This window comes from Dendrobates tinctorius, unplaced genomic scaffold, assembly GCF_039654945.1.
Source record: "Dendrobates tinctorius isolate UK_male_01 unplaced genomic scaffold, ASM3965494v1 ptg000156l, whole genome shotgun sequence".
Lineage (NCBI taxonomy): Eukaryota > Metazoa > Chordata > Amphibia > Anura > Dendrobatidae > Dendrobates > Dendrobates tinctorius.
Genome location: NW_027361823.1, coordinates 23,422,641 through 23,447,907, shown reverse-complemented (window position 1 = coordinate 23,447,907; position 25,267 = coordinate 23,422,641). Strand labels below are relative to the sequence as shown.

General features: G+C 43.3%; 1 protein-coding gene across 1 annotated transcript in view; it reads left to right on the top strand.

Moving 5' to 3' along the window:
* Nucleotides 1-7,157: 7,157 nt before the first annotated feature.
* SLC16A9 (solute carrier family 16 member 9) overlaps nucleotides 7,158-25,267 on the top strand; it is a 43,269-nt gene continuing 25,159 nt past the window's right edge. Inside the window, exons 1-4 of the mRNA XM_073548267.1 lie at nucleotides 7,158-7,559; nucleotides 13,867-13,921; nucleotides 16,113-16,330; nucleotides 24,387-24,530. Coding sequence (XP_073404368.1) covers nucleotides 16,135-16,330; nucleotides 24,387-24,530 — 340 coding nt within the window. The 5' untranslated portion in view covers nucleotides 7,158-7,559; nucleotides 13,867-13,921; nucleotides 16,113-16,134. The remainder of the gene's footprint in view (nucleotides 7,560-13,866; nucleotides 13,922-16,112; nucleotides 16,331-24,386; nucleotides 24,531-25,267) is intronic.

The following is a 25,267-nucleotide window of genomic DNA, read 5'->3' as shown; positions in this document are numbered from 1 at the left end:
AATATTCATGGTCCCATCCTTATCCTGGTATGCAGGGCCCCCATCTCATCCTAGTATGCATGGTCCTATCCCTATCCTCGTATGTATGGCCACCATCTCGCCCTAATATGCATGACCCCATCCCTATTCTGGTATGATTGGCCCCCATCCCAGTCCTGGAATACATGGCCCCATCCTTATAAATGGCCCCCCCCCCATCCTGGTAGGCATGGCCCCATCAGAAAACATTAAAAAAACAAACCATTACCCTTACCTACCAAGCAGAGCACAGCTGCCGGAATACTCGCCGGGACTGTGCACATATAGAGCAGTGAGTATTCATTGCTCTTCAGTAGCGCACAGTGTCAGCCACCGGCTTCCTGCTGCTACTGGTGGTCACGTGTGCCGATACTTAAGAGAAATGAATATTCAGGAAGTGTCTGCGATGAACAGTCCCGGTGAGTATTCTGGCAGCTGTGCTCTGCTTGTGAGCAGCACATGACATCCCTGCCATGTGCTACTTACAAGCATTAAGCAGTTGCTGGCACCGGAGCAGGACACTGCGAGGGAGCGGAGAAAGGTAAGTGTAATGGTTTGCTTTTTAAATCTTTTCTGATGGGACCATGGATACCAGGATGGGGATGGGGCCAATCATAACAGAATAAGGATGGGACCATGCATACCAGGACTGGGTTGGGGCCAATCATACCAAAATAAGGATGGGACCATGCATACCAAGACCATGATGGGGACAATCATACCAGACTAAGGATGGGGCTATGCGTACCAAGACCGTGATGTGGCCAATCATAACAGGATAAGGATTGGACCATGCATACCAGGACCGAATGGGGACAGTCATACCAGGATAAGGATGGGACCATGTATACCAGGACCAGGATGGGGCCAATCATACCAGGATAAGGATGGAGCCAATCATACCAGGATTCATACCATTCATTTCTCTTAAGTAGCAGCACACGTGACCGCCGGCAGCAGCAGGCAGCTGGTGGCTGACACTGTGCGCTACTGAAGAACAATGAATCCTCACTGCTTTATGTGCGCACAGTCCCGGCGAGTATTTCCGACAGCTGTGCTCTGCTTGTGAGCAGCACATGATGTCCCTGCCATGCGCTGCTTACAAGCATAAAGCGGTTGCTGGCACTGGAGCAGGACGCTGCGAGGGAGCGCCTGGTAGGTAAACGTAATGGTTGTTTTTTTTTAATGTTTTCTGATACCATGCATACCAGGATGGGGATGGGGGTGGGGGCCAATTATAAGGATGGGGGTCATGCATACCAGGACTGGAGTAGGGGGGGAAATCATGCCAAGATACTATTATTAAAGAGAAATGAATATTCATTGCCCTCCACGCCCATGGGCATGGAATGCAGTGAATAGTCATCTCTCTTTAGCAGTGAGAGCAGGAGTTAGCTGCAGCTGCCCGCTCCAGCCTCCTGTTACCCGCTGCTCCTCCGCCGATTCCATTTCCCCCACCTCTCCACCGCAGCCAGAGCCGGTACATCTGGACTATAAGACGCACCCCCCCCATTTTCCTCCACATTTCTGGAGGAAAAATGCGCCTTATAGTCCAAAAAATACGGTACTTTGAAACGCATTGAATAAACCCCCATCCTTCATTTCATCAAGTCTGGATTTATGTCGTATTCGCCAGCACGGATAATATCCACAGATTTCTTTTACTCTGGTTCTAATTTAGGCCGGTTTCACATTAGCGCATTTTCAGCGCGCGCACGGCCGGGGGTAGCTCCGCCCCCGATCCGGCTCTCTGCCCGGCGTGCCCGCCCCTTCCTTGTAGCGCCGCCTCCTAGCGGACAGCGGCGCCTGCGATCGGCGCACCCTATCTTTAGCATAGGGTGCGCCGATCGTGCGCAGGCCGTGCGCTAGTTGCGCTTTGACCTGCGCTGCGCACTTTTGACGGTGCGCCGTGCGCGCCAAAATCAAACTTTTCGGATTTTGGCGCGCACGGCGCACCGTCAAAAGTGCGCAGCGCAGGTCAAAGTGCAACTAGCGCACGGCCTGCGCACGATCGGCGCACCCTATGCTAAAGATAGGGTGCGCCGATCGCAGGCGCCGCTGTCCGCTAGGAGGCGGCGCTACAAGGAAGGGGCGGGCACGCCGGGCAGAGAGCCGGATCGGGGGCGGAGCTACCCCCGGCCGTGCGCGCGCTGAAAATGCGCTAATGTGAAACCGGCCTTACTGAGATAATGAGTTTTGGGTTTTCATTGGCTGTAAGCCATAATCACCAACATTTACAGAAATAAACACTTGAAACAGATAACTCTGTTTGTAATGACTCTATATAATAAATGAGCTTCACTTTTTGCATCGAAGAACTGAAATAAATTAACATTTTGATGATATTCTAATTTTGTGAGAAGATCTTGTAGCTATCCAGCATTTGACATCCACACAGCCAAGGAAAGGGATTACACTCCCTGGCAATGAAGTGTGGTAATAACAATGATATAAACAGTGTAAAACACGAACATAGCAATAGTATCACAAAATATTAGCAGTAATATTGTGCAAAACAGTCGATATAGACTGAATATTATGGCTGTCAAACGTAGCAATATTGACAAATATGCAGTTTAGTCAGTAACCCAGCAAAGGCATAAGTCTGAATGGCAGCCTATATATATATAAAATTGAATGTGTGTGTGTGTGTATCACCAACCAATCACGAAGCATCTTTCATTTCACCAGAGCTGTTTAAAAGAAGCTGAGTTGTGATTGGTTGCTATGACCAACAGTTTTCCCACTCGACAACACCTCACCAGGCACTGACATGGTGGGAGAAATCTAGCATCCCCGGGAACATAAGCGCCCAGCCATTGTCTGCCCCTAGAAAAGAGCAGAGAGCACATGACAGAAATGAATCACCCCCTCCCTGCCCATATACCCATCACACATCCTCCATCCCAAAGGCACATCTTCCCTCTTAAAGGGATCTCCGGTATGGAAGTTAGGGCAAATCCCTCAGCACTCTGATACTGACCCCAGGCCTCTCTTAAAGGGATCATTGGTATGGAAGTTAGGGCAAATCCATTCAGCGCTTTGGTTTTGACCCCAGGTCTCTCTTAAAGGGATCCCCGGTATGGAAGTTAGGACCGTTCCTCTCAGCTCTGTGGTTCTGACCCCCCAGGGTCTCTTAAAGGGATCCTCGGTATGGAAGTCAGGGCAATTGCCTTCAAATGCTTTGGTACTGACCCCAGGCCTTTATTAAAGGGATCATTGGTATGGAAGTCAGGGAAAATCCATCCAGCACTATGGTTTTGACCCCAGACCTCTCTTAAAGGGATCTCCGGTATGGAAGTTAGGACCGCTCCACTCAGTGCTGTGGTTCTGACCCCTGGGCCTCTTTAAGGGATCATTGTTATGGAAGTTTGTGCAATTCCACTCCGCACTCTGGTTCTGACCTCAGGCCTCTCTTAAAGGGATCTCCGGTATGAAAGTTAGGGCAATTCCACTCAGCGCTCTGATTTTCACCCCAGGCTTTTATTAAAAGGATCATTGGTATGGAAGTCAGGGCAAATCCACTCATGCGCTCTGGTTCTGACTCCAGGCCTATCTTAAAGGGATACCCGGTATGGAAGTTAGGACCATTCCACTCAGTGCTCTGGTTCTGACCCCAGGCTGAAGGGATGATGTGGGATATTAGGGGTAGTAGTCCGGTGGCTATGGCTGATGGGATGATGTGGGATATTAGGGGTAGTAGTCCAGTGACTTTGATGGGATGATGTAGGATATTAGTAGTCCAGTGGCTCCGGCTGATGGGACGATATGGGATATTAGGGGTAGTAGTCCAGTAGCTCTGGCTGACGGGATGATGTGGGATATTATAGTGAATGTGGCTATGCAGAGTGGGCAGGGCTATACACTCAGCTTTATATATAGATATAATCATTATAATTTGTTATAACTATCCATAGTTAGTTACTATGCCCGGGCAGCACCGGGCTCTTCAGCTAGTGTATTAATAACAAAAAGAGTAAAACAAGCTGGTTAAAGTCATAAGCTATAGCCCTATGTACAGGGAAAAGTCACCGAAGAAAGGCCTTGGTATTGGCCATTCAGACTTACCATCACTCACCTCTCCATACATCCCCCCCCCAGTATCATCGTTGCCGGCAGCTTTCTCTCTGACACAGGATCCGTTTTTTCTGTAAGCAGGAAAGCTGCAGGGATTGTTCCCTGCCCAGCACACATGAAGGTGATCTGGCCAGGAGCCCCTTCGAGCCATGGGGCCAGAGAAACAGGCCAGACTGCCCTCATTATTAACCGCCCTGCAAGGTGCGGCTGTCCCGGCGGTGTTTTCGCCCCTGATCCAGGCTCTAACGAGAGTCTATACTACTATAACGTTAGGCCTTAAGTCCCTTCTTGCCGAGGTACACTAGCCGCCTCAGTTCAGTGAAGCGTAGCTCCGGTCCCTCTGTGTACCATACTTCTGCACTTCACGTCGTGGGTCTCACAAATGTCTCTCTAACACGATCCGCTCACTTCTTGCAGCTCTGGTCCCGCTTGTTCAGTTCTGGCTCCGTTCATTTAGCTTCGGTTTCAGCCCCTCGATTATTCTCTCGCTCTGATCGCTCAGTTCTTCTCTTGGTTTGGGTTCCGGTCTTGTCACTTGGCTTCACACTCGGATCTATTCACTCGATTCTTCAGTCGGGTCTGGTCATTCAATTCTTCACTTGCATCTGGTCACTCAACTCTTCACTCAGGTCTGGTCATTTGTAATGGAGGCTATTAGCCAAGTTCGTATCACCGCTCATCTGTCCTGCTATAGGTTCAGGCTCCTCCCTTCACTGCCTTCCTGGGCCTTTTATAATTACTAAATGCTCAACAGCTATCACCTGACCTGGTGTCTCCTCTAATCTCCTCCCTGAAGGAGCATGCACTTCACTCTTTAGTCCCTGCTAACGCAATTCTCTCTGCTTTCCCTTTTCCTATCATCTTTGACCAGCAGATAGCGGTGTTCACTTGCAGACACTCTGTTAGACATTATCTGTGTGAGTCTTCTCTCTTGTCCATCTCCTTACAGTACCCAATAGCCATGCCAAATTTTTACCTTCTGTCAATGCATGTAAATGAGATTGCATTTAAATGTCATCTGAGTGTGATCTGATTTTCTTAATAGATTCATTGACTGGCATAACAAATTGCGATCTGAATATTGGATGCAAATTGTACACGCTGATATTTTATCCTCAGACAGACTCGGCCCGAGGAAAAATTCAAATATGTGCACAGCCCCATAAGAATAACAGGTCGATCTGATGTTTTGTTGACCCGAAGATACAGTCATCTGCACCTACCCTGACGGTGTGACCTGCAATTGCACTCAGTCTTCCCCGTATTCCTTGATCTCATTACATTTTATCAAGTACAATTTTTCTTTTTCATTTTAAAAACTAGCTGAAGATCCCGGCGCTGCCCGGGCATAGTAACTAACTATGAATAGTTATAACAAATTATGATTATATCTATATATAAAGCTGAGTGTAGAGCCCCGCCCACTCCGCATAGCCACATTCACTATAATATCCCACATCATCCCGTCAGCCAGAGCCACCGGACTACTCTCACTAATATCCCACATCATCCCGTAAGCCAGAGCCACCAGACTACTACCCATAATATCCCACATCATCCCTTCAGCCTGGGGTCAGAACCGGAGCACTGAGTGGAATGGTCCTAACTACCATACCGGGGATACCTTTAATTAAGAGAGGCCTGGAGTCAGAACCAGAGCGCATGAGTGGATTTGTCCTGACTTCCATACCAATGATCCTTTTAATAAAAGCCTGGGGTGAGAATCAGAGCGCTGAGTGGAATTACCCTAACTTCCATACCGGAGATCCCTTTAAGAGAGGTCTGGGGTCAAAACCAAAGCGCTGGATGGATTTGCCCTGACTTCCATACCAATGATCCCTTTAATAGAGGCCTGGAGTCAGTACCAGAGCATTTGAAGGCAATTGCCCTGACTTCCATACCAGGGATCCCTTTAAGAGAGCCTGCGGTTAGAACCAGAACGCTGAGTGGAATTGCCCTAGGTTCCATACTGGGGATCCCTTTAAGAGAGGCCTGGCGTCAGAACCAAAGCGCTGGATGGATTTGCCGTGACTTCCATACCAATGATCCCTTTAAGAAAGGCCTGGGGTCAGAATCAGAGCGCTGAGGGATTTGCCCTAACTTCCATACCGGAGATCCCTTTAAGAGAGGCCTAGGGTCAGTACCAAAGCACAAAGTGGATTTGCCCTCACTTCCATACTGGGGATCCCTTTAAGAGGGGCCTGGGGTCAGAACCAGAGTGCTTAGTGAAATTGCCCTAACTTCCATACCAGTGATCCCTTTAAGAGACCCTGGGGGGGTCAGAAAACCACAGAGCTGAGTGGAACGGTCCTAATTTCCATACTGGGGATCCCTTTAAGAGACCCTGTGGTCAGAACCACAGTGCTGAGTGGAACGGTCCTAATTCCATACCGGGGATCCCTTTAAGAGAGACCTGGGGTCAAAACCAAAGCGCTGGATGGATTTGCCCTAACTTCCATACCAATGATCCCTTTAAGAGACCCTGGGGTCAGTATCAGAGCGCTGAGGGATTTGCCCTAACTTCCATACCACAGATCCCTTTAAGAGGGAAGATGTGCCTATGGAATGGAAGGTGTGATGGGTATTTGGGCAGGGAGGGGGTGATTCATTTCTGTCATGTGCTCTCTGCTCCTTTCAGGGGGCAGACAATGGCTGGGAGCTTATGTTCCCGGGGATGCTAGATTTCTCCCACCATGTCAGTGCCTGGTGAGGTGTTGTCGAGTGGGAAAGCTGTTGCTCATAGCAACCAATCACAGCTCAGCTTTTAAACAGCTCTGGTGAAATGAGAGATGCTTTGTGATTGGTTGGTGATACACGCACACACACACACACACACATTCAATTTTATATATATAGATAATTTTATTATCTATTCGCAAATCGCTGACAAAATAAGGATCTGAAATTTCCATCCTATGTCTTTCTGTATCACATGATTTTTTTTCCGCATGTTTTGCATTTAGCAGGACTTGTGCGTGTAAATCTAGATGTGTTATTGATGACACTGGTGATAATAATGCAGCCTGGGAAATGACGAGCACAAACAGACAGGCAGCAGAGTGGTGAAGCCGTGGGCGGCTGCTGCTCAGCTTCTAGCTCTTTGTCACTAGCCCGGCTTGTCACAAGGTACCATTTAGGGATCTTTGTGCCAACAGCTATGTGAGCGCCTGGGTTCCCTGTATATTTTGCAGCACCTACCCCCCCTCCCTCCCTATTTCATTATCTTCCACCCTCTGCAGTTATGGGAACTGGTTTAGACTGGACTGATGTCAGGCAGGGAAAGGAGGTGAAGCGGGGTGGAGAAGAAGAAAGAGGAGGAGGAGGGCACCATATAATGGAGACACAAGCAAAAAATATTCCTTCTCACTTTCCGCACCGTGACTCTTCTGTCGTAAGGTGCATGCAAGCTCAATCCTGGTACTGAAGCTGCAATGGGGTCCGGGGCGGCACCTGGCAGTCTACAGGTAAAGCCGCATGCTCTCTTCCTTTTGGCTTGCTGTCATTTTGCCTCTAGATATTTTCTGTCTTCTCCGAGTTGTTATATTATTATTTTGCTTTCCTTCTTGAAATTCTGCTTCCTGATGATAACACTCGTCCCGCTATAGTTATTACACTTCTCTCGTCTGGACAGATGTTGGTTTACTTGACCGCGATGTTTTCCTTCGTTCTCAAAAAAAATCCAAAATTACTGCAATGAACCCTTGGAAGCTGCTGGGCTTTTTCGGTATTAACCACATATTCGGTAGAGTTTTCATCGCTTATTTTGTGATGCTAACATGCTGGGTGGCTCAGTGGTCACCACTGTTGACTCGCTGGGATCTTGAGTTTATTTCCAGCTACATCTTTATAGAAGTTGCATCTTCTCCCTGTGTGGGCTTCCTCCGATTCCCTTCCGCACTCCACTGAAAGATGTTGAACGCCATTTCACGTGGGATTTGCATAACAAAATGCTTATAAAAAAAAGTGTTACATGCAAAATTAGGCACGTAACACTTTTTTTCCCCATCAGATTTGATGTCATAAAACACATTAGGTAATCAAACTGCCAAGAAATCACCGCTGAAAAAACTAGCATCACAGCTATCTGGACCTAGGGGCAATTTAGACATTTCTTGACAAATAAGCTGTCAGAGAGGATTCCTCAAAATTGCACATTATCCCCTAATCATAGGATAGGTAAGGAATAACTTTATGATCAGTGGGGGTCTCCTAGCAGGAACCCTCAGGGGATCCTGATAACAGATTTTCTGAATCTCAAAAACGGAGCCTAGTCTTGGATGGAGTAGAGATACAAATGCTGGACCGCTGCTCCATTCATTGTCACTGGGACTGCCAGAAATAGCAGAGCGCTGCGCTCCAGCAGTCCCATAGACAATGAGTGGAGCGTGTGCACCTCTACTCCATTCAACAGGAGGCTCTTCAGAGACCCGTCATTGGGATCACTAGGGTTCACAGCTACCGGACCTACAGTGACCAGTAAATTATCTACTATCATATGGATAGGGAATAGCTTGTGACTTTGTTTCTTTTCATTAGAGGATTCTTACAGTATAGGGTATAAGGGGTCAGGAAAGGAATGAAGGGAAAGGGAAGGCAACCAAACAAAAGAAAAGGGGAAAGGGTTAGGGAGGAACAGGAGAAAAGGGAAATGAAAGGAAATTGACAACTTCTTAACATAGTTGCACCATAACAATTAACATACCAAGTTCAAAAACAACATAGCATAAAGCATAGATTAAAAGAATTCCGTTCTCAAGGTCTCTCCTAGATGTATTGGTAACAAAAGAACTGGTCAAAATGAGTACACTATCAATATATTGCATCTATAGCCTGCTAAATAGCTGCGCATAACTCAACTCCCTTATATTTTCAACAAAGTACATTCATAGTAAAGGAACGCTTCATCTGACATCTCCTATAATTAACGAGGTCTGGTTGGGGCAGAGGTGCACAATAGGGCAATACCACAGGAGAAATGAGAGAGGATGAGAGCGCTGGGAGTGCTCACCTGGAGAGGTTGTGTGCGGACACTACACCTGTAAGAGCCTTAGGAAAAATCTTTCAGATAGCAATTCACATTAGAAGAGAGATCACGGTACCTGGGCTGCGCTTGCGGAAATGTTTTTATTTTTTTTTTAACCTTGAAAAAGGCGCCAAAAAGCATTGGTGTAATATAAAAACCTTCATTTTATACCATCGAGGATTCTTCATTTCTGTAAGTGCAGGCCAGGTTCCGCGATCTCTCCTCTAAAGTGAATTTCTGTAATTAACGACTCTTCAGTTTTCCTTCCTTTGATTCCGCCTGTCTGTTCTTATTTTTATTATAATCTTTTAAATATACCATATTTTTCGTATTATAAGACGCACTTTTTTCCCCCAAATTTGGGGTGAAAATGGGGGTGCGTCTTATAATGCGGATATACCTTACCGGTACCGTTGCTGCAGGCCGCAGGCTGGGATAAGGAGGTGTCCGACGGTGCTGTGGGTGTCCAGCGGTGCTGCAGGTGTCTGGTGCTGCTGCTGGTGTCTCCAGTGCTGCGGGGGCTCTGTCAACATTTTGTGAAAGTTCAGAGCCCCCCCAGTTCCATGGTTTGCTATGCGGTGGACTCTGGGGAAATGAGATCTCATCTCCCGAGATCTTGGTGCCGAGATCTCCATCTGCGCATGCGCCGCCCCGGTGGCCATTTTCCCGGAGTCCACTGCATAGGAAACCATGGAACTGTGGGGGCTCTGGACCTTTCACAAAATATCGGCAGAGTCCCTGCAGCACCCGAGACACCCGCAGCAGTGTGCCGCACATTGGAACACCCCTCATCCCAGCCTGCGGCCTGCAGCATCACCCCACTCCTGCCTCCTCCAGCAGCGACCCTGGGACCCCACATCACAGCAGTCACCACCCCCGATAAGCAATAAGACACATGGAATATAAGAAGCAGCACCATTTTATTAAAAAAATTTCCTATTCTTCTCCTCAAAATTTGGGGTGCGTCTTATAATCCGAAAAATACGGTATTCATTTTTAGACATCTCAGTGTCAATTATAGAGAATCACATCTAGAAAACAGACAATCATCCCCTAACCTCACTCATCTAGCTATTAATTCAGAAAAGTGTAACTACAGGGAGGATTACATCAGTGTGACATATGCAGCTACGATCTGCCGATCCCTAAGATAAAGGTGTCACCCGAAGCTCCCGAATCCTAATACCTCCATTACAAAGTGTCATTTATTAGTCTGGGTTTTTGGGTTGCTCAGACATCAAAGTCTGGGTGAGTCATCTATCTCTGCTCCCTGGACCTGGGAAGTTTATATCAGACTTTCTAAGACATCTTCATTGTCTTTTCAGAGGAGTTATAATTAGAAAAGAATCTATTTTTTTTTTCTATTCTAAATCAGACCAACATTGATAAATTTTATGATATACTGTATCTATAGAAAGGTCAGCTCTCTGGAGTTCTATTACAGAACTAGAAATCTCCTACTATTCAACAGGCAGCTACAGAGTTAATTCCATAATATAGCTCCAAATTATTAATGAGGATCTGTCACCAGGTCAAAAGTGGGCAGTTTTTGATTTTGTTTTATTCCCGCTTTTCCCCAGAGTCTTGCAGCTTTTGTTGTTTTAATCCGCCATGCGGTTCCAGGGATGTGGGCCTTTTAGTTAGCGCTATTTTTTAGTGTCTTTACAAGGGGGCGTGGCTTGCAGGGCAATAAGGCACAACTGTCTAAAGACATGCCCCCAAAGTATCGTGTGACCCATACCCACTTGGTAAAGACCATAAAAATGAGCATCAAGTAGAAAGCCCCATATCTCTGGAGCCATATTGTGGACTAAAAACGCAAAACAAATATTCAAGGGAGCAGCAGGAATAATGTACGTAATAGCAAAAAAAATGTGCCTCTTTCACTTGGTAAGAGATCTTCTTTAAGGTTAAAGGCAATCTATAACGTGTAAAAAAATGCAATTAATCTGTAGATATGTGCTTAAACAGCATTCTGAAGCCATGTGGCGCTTGCACTGAAATCCCAGCTGCCACCAGAAAATTAACTTTATTCCTCCCAGCAGCCTCAGGCTTTCAGTCAAAGGAACCATGGCCGGCTGGTACCGTGCCCTGGCAATGACTGACAGACGACTGTGCAGTGTCAGTGCAGGGGTGTGGTTACATCCGCCGCTCACTATTTATGGAGTGGAGTGGTGCACCGGCTGCCCTTCTATGACTGAAAGTCATTGTATTAAGTAAAGTTAATTTCTTCCTGGTAGCCTCAGGCTTTCAGTCATGGAGGCACGGCAGGCTGTTACCATACCCCAGCACTGACTGACATCCTACTTTGCAGGATATCAGGATATGGCTGGCTGTCAGTCAGTGCAGGGGTGTGGTTACAGCCACCGTTCACTATGTACTGAGCGGAGCGCCGGCCGCGCTTCTATGACTGAAAGTTATTGCATTGAGTAAAGCCTCAGGCTTTCAGCCAAGGAGGCAGGGCAGGCTGTTACCACACCCTAACACTGACAGGGTTGTGGTAATAGCCACTGCTCAGTATGCACCGAGTTGTGATTGAAGCAGCGCCAGCCGCTTTTCTATGACTGAAAGTGATTGCATTGAATTAATTTCCTGGTAGCCATGCTTGCAGTGCGACGGTCACATGACTTCAGAACTCTATTAACTTGCAGATTAACCCTACACATGCAGGTTAATATTGTTTTTTTCACATCACAGGTTCCCTTTAATGAAAAAAATTCTGGGCACCTTCAACTACCACTAGGGGGAGCTTCAGATCTCACAGAATACAGCTTTATGACTGAGTACAATATACACATAATATATAGTGAGCTGCTGAGCATCCCCTACTGGTGGCTGAAGACAGTCAAAAGTGTATTATTCAGCTCTATAACTATTGAGGAGATTCAGAGTTTTATAGCTAAAAATGTTCCAACAGCTATAAAGGTAACACTTTATGTTCACAAATCAGCCAAAAAACAAGTATAGATTTTTTTAAAGTTATGCTTACAAGTGAATATTCCTTTTATGCCATATTGGATTATTGCACTTATACATTGAGGCAGACATATTAGAAATCCAAGCCCGGCTGTGAGCAGTGAGGGAGAATCCCGCATGGAACCTTGGAACCATAGAAGCTCTGAGCCACTGATGAGGCATGACTCCGGTCTTCTGCGATGACGCCCAACGTGTCATTTACAGTAGTTTACAAATGGACATGCTGCAGCTGCACAATGTGAACAGGCAGCGACTAAGAGGACGTGATTAAAAGCTTCTGGTTCCCAAAACTGGGATTTATCACCTAAAGAAAAACCGTTGTGTTCCACGATGCTCTCGTATTTATGTACAATGTTCTTCACAATGACCGTCACTACTACAAGTTCTTCTAGTAAGCCCTGCCCGGGGGTCGTCTTCATCATAAATAAGGAATTTCCAAGGCCATTGTCCCATTTCAGTAGATCTCCGCACCAACAACTGGGCTGCAACATCACAAGACCCCACAAACAGACTTTTCGACTTCTGGATGAGTTTAGACTGGAGCTGCCAAGTCTTGTAAGAGCAGAAGTTCATCTCTGGAAACCTGAACGCATCAACAGCTGATTTCTGGAGGCTTTAGTCATCATCTATCTGCAGGAATAACCTATTGTGACCGTAAACGACCCACAACCATTTATTCATGTATTTATTACCAAATTATATAGAAATATGTCTGGTTAATGGCCATTAGTAAAGAGCAGTTTAAATGGGATGACCACTTGGAAGTTTATCAGATGCGTTGAGGACTTTATTTTGTGATGTACTAATATACAAGTATTAGGATTTATGCTTACAACCTATCCATGGTTTTGACAGATAACACTCGTTATGTTATTCCATGGACCAAGTGGTCCGAGGGAAAAAAAAATTGCTGCATGCACGATTTGCCTCCGAGAATGAGATGACACTTGTTCATTCATGTCTATGGGACCGTGGAAAAAAATTGGACTGCACTCAGAGGACATTCGAGTGCAATCTGATTTTCAAGGACTGACATAACAGAGAAGGTAGAGAAACCTTTTTTTTTTGCCTCTCCATCTCTGAGCAAACTCTGATCAGAGACCATACAAGTATCAAAAACTGACCAGCATCTCCAAATAGAATAAGGCAAGTGTGAATTGGTGCGAGTCATCGCGACTATTCAATATAATCAAGAAAATACAGCTGCGCTCTGAAACGCTATAATATGCAAACATTGAATATGTGAAATTGGAACTGATAAAGAAAACATGTTCAAAATGAAGGTACTTAGTGCATAAATTGGCCAATTCATGAGAGCCCACCAGCCTGACAAGGCGTACCCTTTTGATAGGACCCTAACCTAAAATGCCTATCCCAACCTGAAAGCCTACAATTTTATGACAGGCAGGATCCAGCTCTATTTAATAACTTCTTAGGTTGATGGGAGGAGTGCTAATCAAAGAGGTGCGCCTTGTCAAGGCTGGTGGGCTCTCATGAATTGGCCAATTTGTAATGGACAGATCTGGTCATATGTTCCATTCTGAGAACAGGGCATCTGTGCAATCTGTGAAGAAGGCTGAAATACAAGTGGGATTATGAGCAGCACATCACGAACAAGATTAATGTGAATAGTGGCAATCGGTACAACACTGTAGAATATGTTGGTGATATATATGCAGACAAGTAAATTCTAGCACTTACGAGAAATTTAAAATGCCATTGGATATGTAAGTGTTGGTGGTTTATGTAAAATCATGTCTTTTTCTTGACAGATATAGATGATCTCTTAGATGATGTGCACTTCTACAGATTTCCAGATCCCTATCTGTAAGTAACAGTCCTGCGTTGCTTTAGTTTACTACTAACCTTCACATGTCCAAGGCTGAAGGGAACAGTCTAATAAAACATATCGTGAAGGGTAAAGTTACGATTCCCTTGTTCAAATTGCAGTTTTGAGTTGAATACTAATTGGAGACAGATTTCCAAATTTCCAGATTAGAGGGTTAATGTGGCCTGATTTTGGTGGCAGGTTAAATATTGGGTGCAACATAAAGATATTCCATACAGGACCTCACTCTTAGAATTGATAATTAAAGCCCCTATAAGACACATGCTATAATTTTTTTATTTCAAGTGGATCTGTTAGCAAATTTGATAAATCGTACTGCATACATCATTACATAGATCTCTTAGATTTGATGAGGCTGGTGTACTTACTTTGAAAATCCATGTCATAATGGCTATATAATTATGACATTAATATGAGCATTTTTAAGTCCAGGTAAAGAGTGAAGTCATTCAGCAGCTGTAAGATAAGGCCACAATAATCCTGAAAAACTCCAGGGCTGTATGTCGTTTGTGCTAGAAGGCTGCCATCTACCGTTCAAAGGGACCATGCGGAACTAACCAAAAGAGGAAGAGTTGCAGGGAGGATAAGTTTGGATGCAGCACCTAGTCAGGTGTCATTGATGATGGACCTCCTCAGTATAAAAGGTCTGCACAACAAACCAGAGCGGGTTTTGGCACCAGAGGAGAGAGTGGTCCAGATGTGAGTGGAAGAGAATGCTGCAGCTGGAGTGACATGCCTCAGCCGGAAGCGTGTGCCAGTGGGCTGCTGTCCACTTGCAAAAGAGACCCAAGCAGCACCAGGTCAGACCCAGAGTCCAGAATATGACAGTCAAGGCCCAAGACCTGATATGCACCAGTCAAGACCCAAAGTCTAGACCTCACCAGTCAAGGCACGAATCCCAGACCTGTGCCAGTCAAGAATCAGAGTCCCGATGACGCCAGTTAAGAGCCGCAGCCCAGCCCTCATTTCCACAGACTTGGGAGACACCCAGCATTGGTGAAGCACCGAAGATCCTTGGGAAGGCTCCACCCAGATGAGGACGCCTGCGGTGGTGAACAGGAGACACAAATGAGTGTTGCTGTCGCTTCCAGCACTAACATACGGTATAGGGGATGGCCTGGGCTAGGACAATAGACAGGATGGGGGTCTACTGAAATGTAGGAGACCCAACGGGTTTTGGTCAACTTTATCAGGAGGACTTTTTGGTCCAGTGCGAGAACCGGTGACCCCCTGCTAGGACCATAACCAGAGAAGGAGCCAGTATGTTAGCTCCTACGTGAACGGGTGTACAACCCCGTTAGATGTTTATAGGAATAATCCCTAAGAAACTTTCATAACATTTAAAGTGAATTTTAGGACTTATTGTACACTCTTTATTGTACGCTCCAATTTAGATTGCTCTGTTTTACATTGTTTGACTGTTGCAATAACTACCATAAATTCCCGCTATATCAGGGGAAACAAATAGTTCATTGACTGTACCTGAGTCGTGTCTTTCTGCTTGTTGCATTTGGTCACCTGCTTTACACAGCAGCAGGGAGGATGGACACTGAGGAGTTGTCAATTAGGCCAAAAGGCAGAGATTAAGCTTCAACCTTCAAATGGGACAATACAGCTATAATAAAATGAATTTTCCAAGTGGGTACACCAGCCTCATCAGATCTAAGAGACGTATTTTTATGATATATACATTTGTATTGTGAAATTTGATCAGATAAGACCTACATATAACCAGGTAATGCTTAATGATTTAAAGCTCTGCTGCCAGTAGGTTTTGGCCTCCATCATGTATAGTGTGAATTAATGTCGATGGTCAGTATTGACAATTTGCAATTTAAACGTGCCGTACTTTGTAGGAATTGAGGACCATACAAAAGCTAAAGGATTGTGTTCCATTAGATTAATGCAATCTCTTAGAACATCTACATTTCGATCTAGTGCGGCTTCTTCACTTCTTATATCCAGTGTTATTTTCATTCACTGACTGAAGTCAAAGGATGTCGTGATAAGACCTTCACATTGTTACAAGACTATAGCAGTGAGGTTCCATTAAAAAATATCACTGTAAAGACTGAAAATCATCAAATCCATATGACAACATTAGCGCAAACACTGCATGATCTTGGGTAGTTACTGATTTCTTTTATATGGTTTCTTATATTCCCACAGAACCTTACGCAGCTGCTGAGACATGACGCACCAGAAGCCACCGGATGGGGGATGGGGCTGGGTTATTGTCTTGATCTCATTCTTTATTCAGTTTTTGTGCTACGGTTCTCCTCTTGCCGTTGGAGTTCTATATGTTGAATGGTTAGAAGTCTTTGATGAAGGAAAAGCAAAAACTGCATGGGTCGGGTCTCTGGCAGCTGGAGTCGGATTACTCGCAAGTAAGTAGACATTTTTAATCATCACATCACTTTTTTCATGCGCGCCAAGCGCCTATCCCCAGGAAATAGCGTATAGCCTTGACGTTTAGCGATAAATATTTATAATTGCACAGATATTGATACTTCTAAGTCGTCACCGCCTCGGTTCCAACACATGTAAAGCATTAGTGAAAGAAAAATGCAAGATTCGGACCATTTGGTTTCCATCTGCTTTCATTTTTTTCAAACACGTCATTAGTGAATCGGATGATTTTCCTATGATACTTTACAAGAGTGAGCACAAAATCAGGGGAGATTCTCTTATCAACGTTGAAGTCAAGAGCTGGATGGCAGAGTTGAGCCTCGTGCTCTGATCTGGATGGTTTTGGCTTCTTTCGATATTATCTTGTACGTTCTCTGGGCCATAGAATATAATTGGGATAGATAGATAGATAGATCACTGGATCAATGGGACCACGTGTCACAATGGGCAGCCCAGAGTCTGTACCAGCTGCGCAGTAGTAGTCAACTTCAGTCTGCTGGATAGATAGAGATGTCCTTTGCTGTGATTTTTTTCACACTTAACAGTTCTATTTTTTTCTGTTCACTTTCCTTTTTTATATATACACATTTTTCTGTTTGTCTTACATTTTCCTATTCATGCAGTAAAAATGCATTAAAAAAATACTGTGTCATTTCTGCACCAAAAATGCATCAGCAAAATGGAAAATGTATAAAAAAAATGCAGAACAAAAATAAACAGGGAAGATTGCTATTGGTGTGGACGCCTGTAAAGAAATGTAGTGGTCAAAATGAAGTTTTTCTGCACATTGCAATATGGTCAAACATGAGTGACAAGATGTAGGGTATGTGCACACGCTGCGGATTGTAGTGCGGATTTGGCCTCGCGGATTTTGTAAAATCCGCAGGTAAATCTGCAGGTCAAAAGACTTGAGGTTTTACCTGCGGATTGCTCTGCGGTTTTGCCCTGGGGTTTTTCATCTCCTCAATGGAGGCGATGGCAAACCGCAGCGGAATCCGCAGAAAGAATTGACATGTCAATTCTTTCTGCGGTTTCAAAACCGCAGAAAAATCGCGCGGAAAAATCTGCACTGTCTGCACTGCAGATTTTTATTCCCATAGGGAATAATGGTACTGTACATCGCAGCAAAAACTGCTGCGGGTCCGCAGCGGCCAAAACCGCTGCGGAACCGCAGCAGAATCCGCAGCGTGTGCACACACCCTTAAATTGGTTGTCACAGCTTCCAGCTTTCTCCTTCTGCTCTTCCTGCTTCACATCTTTTCTTAAGGCTGTGTGCCCACATTAGCGTTTTTGAAGCGTTTTTTGGGGTCAAACCGCTTCAAAAATGCTTAAAATAAGCATCCCATTCATTTTAATGCATTTTGGCCTTTTTGTGCCAATGGATGTGTTTTTTTTTTCCGCATAGGAAACGCTTAGCGGTTAAAAACGAAGCATGCTCATTAATTTTGTGGAAAAGTCCACGTTTTTAGCTATTTCCTATGAGTCCAGAAGATGCGCGGAAAAAAACGCATCAAAAACGCGCGGTTTTTGAGCAAAAAACGAGCGGAAAAAAAATGCTCGTTTTCTGAGAAGGAGTCCGTTCCTGAAGCAGAAATTTTCTGCATCCGTGGGCACATAGCCTAAATCCAGAATTAACACATTGACCGCTGATGTCAAAACGAGCTAGGCAGCCTGGCTAACCTTGTCTGACTTTACTGAGACGCTAAGGTAACGTCCCTAAGGCGCTAATATTGTTCATATAACACCTTAGAATTTTGATTCATTGGGGGACGTATATATCAGTAGGCAACGCTGAAAGAAAAACCTCAACTACTCATGTATAAATGGGCAGCGGCCAATGTGTTATGTAACCAGCAGCACAGATCTTCCCTCTGTTTACATGCTGCACACTCTTAATCTTCCCAACAGTGATATCTTCCAGGTTAGAGACAGGAAGTCTTACCCAGCAGTCAAAATAGTGAGACAGAGGAAAGACCCATTACTTACTTTAGTTACCGTAGTTTCTCTTTGTGATAAGGTTTAGATCTTTCATCAATATAATGGCAGGTATTTTTTTTTAGTTTTCCCTAAACATAAATATGATATATACATTAGTGATGAGCTAGTATACTCGAGCTAGTATGCTGCTACTTGACAGGCTGAATACATGTGTGGAATGCCTGTTTGTTAGGGAATTCCCACATGTATTCAGGCTGTCTACAAGTCACAAATCATGCAGCTGCGGCAAAAGAAACTAAATCTCCGAGGACATCCAAATACTCGGCGATCACCAGAGCATGCTCGGGAAAACCCAAGCAACGAGCATACTCGCTCATCACTAGTGGGTACCCATGCGGATTTTCACCAAAGACTTGCACTAATGAGGAAAATCTGCATGCGAAAAAAGCGTAAGTGCATGTCCACTAATTTGCAAAATAGGTGCGGACATTCTGCAGTGTCAAAACCGCAGCAAATCCTGAACGTGGGAACTTACCGTTCTCAGCCAAAAAAACGTTAACAGCATACAGATTATCAACTTGACACTTAAAGAAGTTTTCAAGTTTTGGTAAACTCCTATCCCTCAGCTTCAGATTGCTTCAAAAAAAGCAAAATTTGCTTTGTTCACCTTCCATGGGTCCAGTGCTGAGTCTCCACCACTGCTCCCGGAGACTGTTATTGTCTCCGTCAGCTGAGACTCGTGTCAGGAAGGGTTTTTTAGCTCGGTTTTTCCCTACAGCTCTGTCGGCGTGACTGTAGCGCTGCGGACAATAATAACTATCAGGAGTGGATGACTCGGTGTTTGACCAGGGGAGGGTAAAGAATCCACATTTGTTTTTTTCTAAAAACGAGCTGCAGCTGGGGTACAGGAGATTCAATACTCCGCCATGGCTTCATAATAAGAAGTCCAGACAACACAATGCTAACACCAGCTAAGCTTCTCTACTGATGTTTACTCCATAGAAATTCTTGCCAAGATTAATGAGTTATCTGAGGAATTAAAATGGGTTTAAAGTTTGTTTTTAGTTAAGCAAATGGCTAAAGCAACTGAGGTGCATTATGGTGGTCATACATGCCCTGGTCTGATGCTGCATGACTAATTGAAAGTAAACTTAAAAATGTAATTAGGATTTTTTTTTATACCCCCCACCCCCATGCTGGTTTTAAAACTTATTGTATACTTCATTATTTAATACTGATTTATTATTTTATTATTTTTTATTACTGAGGTTATAAGACTAATACATATTCAGAGCATATAAAGTGTATAACACTTAACCTTAATAAAATTATTATTCTTCAAAATCCACTCTGAAACCAGCGATTCTTATGACTTTCCAACATGATACATCTAAATAGATAAATAATAGATCTATTATTTTCAGACAGACCCTGATGGTTTTCAGATCCTAGAAGTCTAATAAATCTACAAAAATTCCCAAAAAGTCGAATATTGCACTATTTTCTTAAAAAAAGGGGAGAATCCGGTCACAGAAAAGATGCAGCTGTAATGTCCAACACTAGGTCACAATGCTAATGTACTGCAGGATGCAGCAGACCCCCATGATAAAGGCAATGGACAGTCCAGGTGCAAGATACTGATGAAACAACCATTCCCAAACTTACCAATTCATGGAGGGGGTGTTCATCTAGTATTAGAATTGTACACGGATAAGGCTTGTATAGGGTGCCAGTCACACAGCTTCTGGCTTACCATCTATTTGTTACGCCCATAGTATTAGATCAGGTGGGCAACCCAACACTATATAAATGCACAGCCTAAGGACAGACGCCCAAGTTCTGTTCATTTTTACAATGGGCACTTCACCAGGACCTTCTCGAACCTCTTATGAGTTAACATAGTAGAGTACCATTAGTATTAAGCTATATGGCAGATCAGGCACCACAATGCAAATGTGAACAAAGCCTAGATGATATACAAATCCTTGTGATGGTCTGGTATTCAACTATGGTCTTCCAGGATGATCCGAACCCCAAAAGACTGAAGAATATTATGACTTTCCAATCTGTAAAGAAGACTATGCACTTGGGATAGCTTTTAGTCCAAATGGCGGAGACTTATGTGCTTCAGAAACAAAGGAAACCATTATGCCCGGTCCTTCTTTTGTCCTGAAATGTGCCATCAGGGAGAGTTGGAAGGCTCCCATATACATTAGATAGTTGCCGATCCAAACAATCACACTATTGATATTCACTGTTTTTCTTAGCACTGATAAATAAAACTGCACAATTAAATACAGTAATTTGTCTGTAGAAAGTATTCACATCTTTGTACAAGCACACCATTGTACTCACCAGTGGGGAATAGGAGTTATACTCTGCCCTGGGTATCTTAATAAAGCGGAATTACGGAAAGTATTGTGTTAAGCTTATGGAAATCTTTATATTAAATCCCCACATGCTCTCTGATTACTTAAATTATTAGCAAGCATGTACATAACATATTTTACAAGTTCACAAGAGGACAGATTTTATTGGGTGCATGAGGAAGATTACCCCTCATAAGAGGGTTGTTGGTTGTTTTGTCTCATGTAAGAAAGACCACAAATTGAACATAAGGAAAGGAGAAGTATAAAGCTTTAGCTCTTCCACAGACTAGTCCGGCAATCCCTTTTCATGGCCAGTCTGTTCCTCCTTTATTGATAAATCAGCATTTGAATTGATATGCAAATGAGGCTGAAGATCTATTGTAGATCTAAAGCCTATGTCACTCCAGATCTATTTCCCACTGAGCACAGCTGCCTCCTCCTGCTTGACTCATAGCCTCTTTGCTGTGCAACTTCAGTCAGAGGAGCCATCCGTCAAGCAGATTTGGGCCGAGTATAGAGCTGGAGTGACAGAAGCCTCAGTCTACCGTAGTCATTTGCATATCAATTCTGGTAATGGAGGAACAGACTGATCATGTAAAAGTATTAGTGGACTTGTCTTTGAAATAGCTACATGTGCTTATAAATAGTTTTGGGTATGAAATTCTGCTGACAAATTACCTTTAAGGTCCCTATACAAATTAGATGAAAGTTGGCTGAATACACCGATTTAGGCTCCACTGAAAGACTCTCTGATGTGTATAGGGGCTAACAGACTCGCCCCTGACAATGATGTCAGGGTGGATAAACATCAGGTAGTTGGGCCTTCTTTCTCCTGTCTCTCTGTCAAACACACATGGATCAAGGTCTCTAATATATATGGTGGGACAGGGAGAGATAACTATCTGCCAAAGCAAAGTCCGGCAAACAGATATCTCATATACATGGAGAGCTTATTCTTTCTATGAAATTCATTCCTAAATTTTTCAAGTGAAATCCTGCATGCATTAGGCTTTAAAGAGAGACCCACTGATCTTCTGACATATCATGGACCTTTGTCAGAAGATCACATCTGTAGGGTCATTCCAAAACTCTTTAGCGCTGATGAGAGATTTTTGAAAATCTGTAACACAACATTTAAGTGACTCAGTGGAGCTTTACTTACACTATTCTGTTGGGTTTTTGAATAACTGAAATCATGTGGGTAATTTGTAGAGAACTACAAACCCTTTGGCTTGATCCAACAAATTCCTACAATGTCATCTTCTTACACATATTGGTGATAAGTCAGCAGATCATTTTGTGGTTGACTTTTGAAGTATAATGTTGAAAAATAATTTCCCATGACCAAGTAAGAACACAAAGTACATAACTGGTTATGTTATCACACACAGTTAATCTGACCTTTTCTCCTCAAACACCTTTTTATACTTTTCCCAGTCTCCATGAGTGAAGAATCAACAAGCGGAATACCATTTAACCTCACGCCATCTGGTCACCTTATGCTACAGGTTGCGCAAATTGTTTTTACTATCATTACATATGGTTAGACTAACACATTTATTACAGAGAAGTGCCAGGTGATATGTTATCTTAGTATTTTTGACTTCTTGGAACTAGGAATTCTGCTGACAAAATGTTAATAACAGGAAACAACCCTCAGGAAATCCATCGAGCGTTTATCAACCTCGAGTAACTAAGACTACAGTAGTTGCTATCTTAGAGATTCACTATGGAAAGACAAAAACATTGATAACAAGTGTAAAGAAAAAAAATATAGCCCAATGTTTTTTTTTAATTTACAGAAAATTGAACACACTTTAAATAGGATCATGATGGATTTACATTTACAATAATCACTAGCTTCATTGAGCAACAATAAATGGTAGAATACTCATCGGAAGGGAAGAGACAAAAATCGCAAGAAGAAACTGAGGCCGTTTTCCTAACAATTTAAAGTCTACTTAGACAAAAATATATAAGTAATAGGAGCCTAAATTTGGAAGACATGGGGAGGATACATTGGCCTGTTTGGAAATGAATAGTGGCTTCCCAAAGGTTTTCATAAACTGGATTTGGAATATAGAAAAACGAAGTCCATACACTGCAGAGCAGAAATGGACCAAATATGAGAACATCTACCCTGTGTGAAGCATATCAATCTGTTGGTCACAATCTCAAAAGCGCAGTGAGAATACTGCGGAAAAGCTTGAATTAGAGTATGTGCAGAGCCACATATAAGCCAGCCCATTAGAACATTGTAGGCCGATGTCATGTTTAGGGTTAATATGAGCAATTTGAATAGGTTTGATCATTGGAATCTGTATGTTCTTCTAGACTGGACATCAATCACTCTTGGGTACTATTCTGTTGAATCATGTACGGTCTAGGTCTGGTCTTCAAATACTAAACAGACAATATTACGTCCGTCTCTTATTGGACAGTAAACTGATGTCTTAACCATACCACTTGTAGTGGAACATGTAGTTCATGCATAAATTAATAACCTCTCTGTTTTCCAGTTTGTCTATTGAATTTAATCTAAAACTATAATAAGTACAAATTTAGTCAATTATGTTGCTTAACTATAGATAGTTGCAGCCATGGAAAGGATTGTACAGCTTGTGAACACTTCTATGGAAAATTCCTCGTCAGCTGTGCCTCACAAATAACTAGGGCCACCCCAATCGTTGGCTAGCCTCAAAGTTTCAGAAGCTCTGGTCTAGCTCTGCTCTAGGTGATCCAGACATAAGGACGCTACTATAGTAGCCTATGTAAGGACATTGAACTTGTTTAACCAGGATTTATTTTACAATCTCCTGTAAAAAAAAAAAAAGGAAGGCATAGATCAAGCTAAAGTCTAAAGGAAGGCTTCAGGAGATAAGATGGAAAGCTTGAAAGAAGCTTGGAATTAGAAAATAGGTTAAAATGTGAGCTGAAATGGGGGAGGTAGGAATATATGGAGTAGAAGCAGAGGATCTATTCTAGGTTAAAAAAAATGAAAGTATAAAAATGGAAGGGAGAACTGCTGAAAAGCTTATCTAAGTACTGTAGGGATTCGCTCTGGTAGGCAATAGCTGGGCGGCAGTAACGAGGCAACACACAGGCATAAAGTCCAATTTCAGTGGTTTTAATGTCACTCAGTAACCATCAGCTTAACAAAACGTAAGGGAAATCAAACACATACTCCAGCTTGGAGAACCACTGGTCCCAGACTCATCCCTTGTACGGGACGGGCGTAACTAAGCGGCTGCCAGGTCCTGCGGCATCCGCCAGGTGCCATTCCCGGGGTTCTTCCGAGTCTTGCTGCGATAGTCCTGCAGCACAGGAATTCTATATACAAGTTTCAGGCTGAGTCCACACAAGTTTCTGTACTTTCCAGAAACACACTCACACTGTGTCAATCACCAACCCCCATTACATAGGGCCTAACCCCTCCCACCAGTGAGGTAGACATCACATGGGCTGATCACGTGACCCTGACATCATCGCAGGTTCGGTCTTTAAGGAAAAACCCTGCCAAACATTAATCTGCTAGGAGAAACATATCTTCCATCCAGTAAAACACCCTTTACTGTATCACAGTACCCAGGGGGGCCAAATAGTCAGTTAGGACCCATCCACTATCAGAAATACTGTATGTTTTTTTTTAAAAATATTATGATACATATGAATTTCTATTCTATTTTTCAAAAACAAAAGCACTGATATATTTGTTCCCCCCTTCCAGGTCCTTTGTGTAGTGCAAGTGTCTCTTCTTTTGGTGCTCGTCCTGTCACCATTTTTAGCAGCTTCTTGGTGGCTGGAGGCCTAATTCTAAGCAGCTTTGCACCGAATGTCTACTTCTTATATTTCTCATATGGCATTATGGTTGGTAAGTGAAATATTTGCATCACTATATTCTTATGTCTTGTGCTCAAGAGATAATTCAGTTCCACAAATGAATCATATGTTAATTAGTACGTTCTAGGTTCTACTCCTTGAATGTAATGTGTAATTGTTCCATGTCAGGAAAATCTTCTTTTTATTAAAAATACCATAAAAGAACTAGTTAATGAAAATAGTGAAACAACCTGTATTTGCATGTACAATTTAATCACATAAGTCTAACAATTTTGGTCATTTTTATAGAAAACTTTTTAAAAATAGGACAGTACACACTATTATAGGTTAAAGGGAATGTGTCATCAGGAAATTATCAACTTTTTGAATCAAATTTTTATGTTAAGAATACTTTTTTTTCATAAAATGTGTTTTTTTATTCTCATTACTAATATTAAAAATCAGTGTAAAATAGTGCAGTTTTCACTCTGACCACTAAGCCTAACATTTGGCTGCAACTTCTTGTTCTGTAGAGAATACTTTTCAGCAACTATTTCATTATCATATAGGAAGTATTACAATGAAGTATAGTGCCACTATGTAGATAACGCTGTATCACATAGTTCAGAGTAGGCGGTGATGTCACAGTTCATCTCCTCCCCCTCGCTGCACAATGACCTCTGCACAGATCACAGAGCATGCCTAGTAAACTCTCCCATAAAAGTGTCAGAGCTTCTCTATTGTTACCCGACTGTCTTCATAACCATGTAGAGAAAATATTAAATAAAA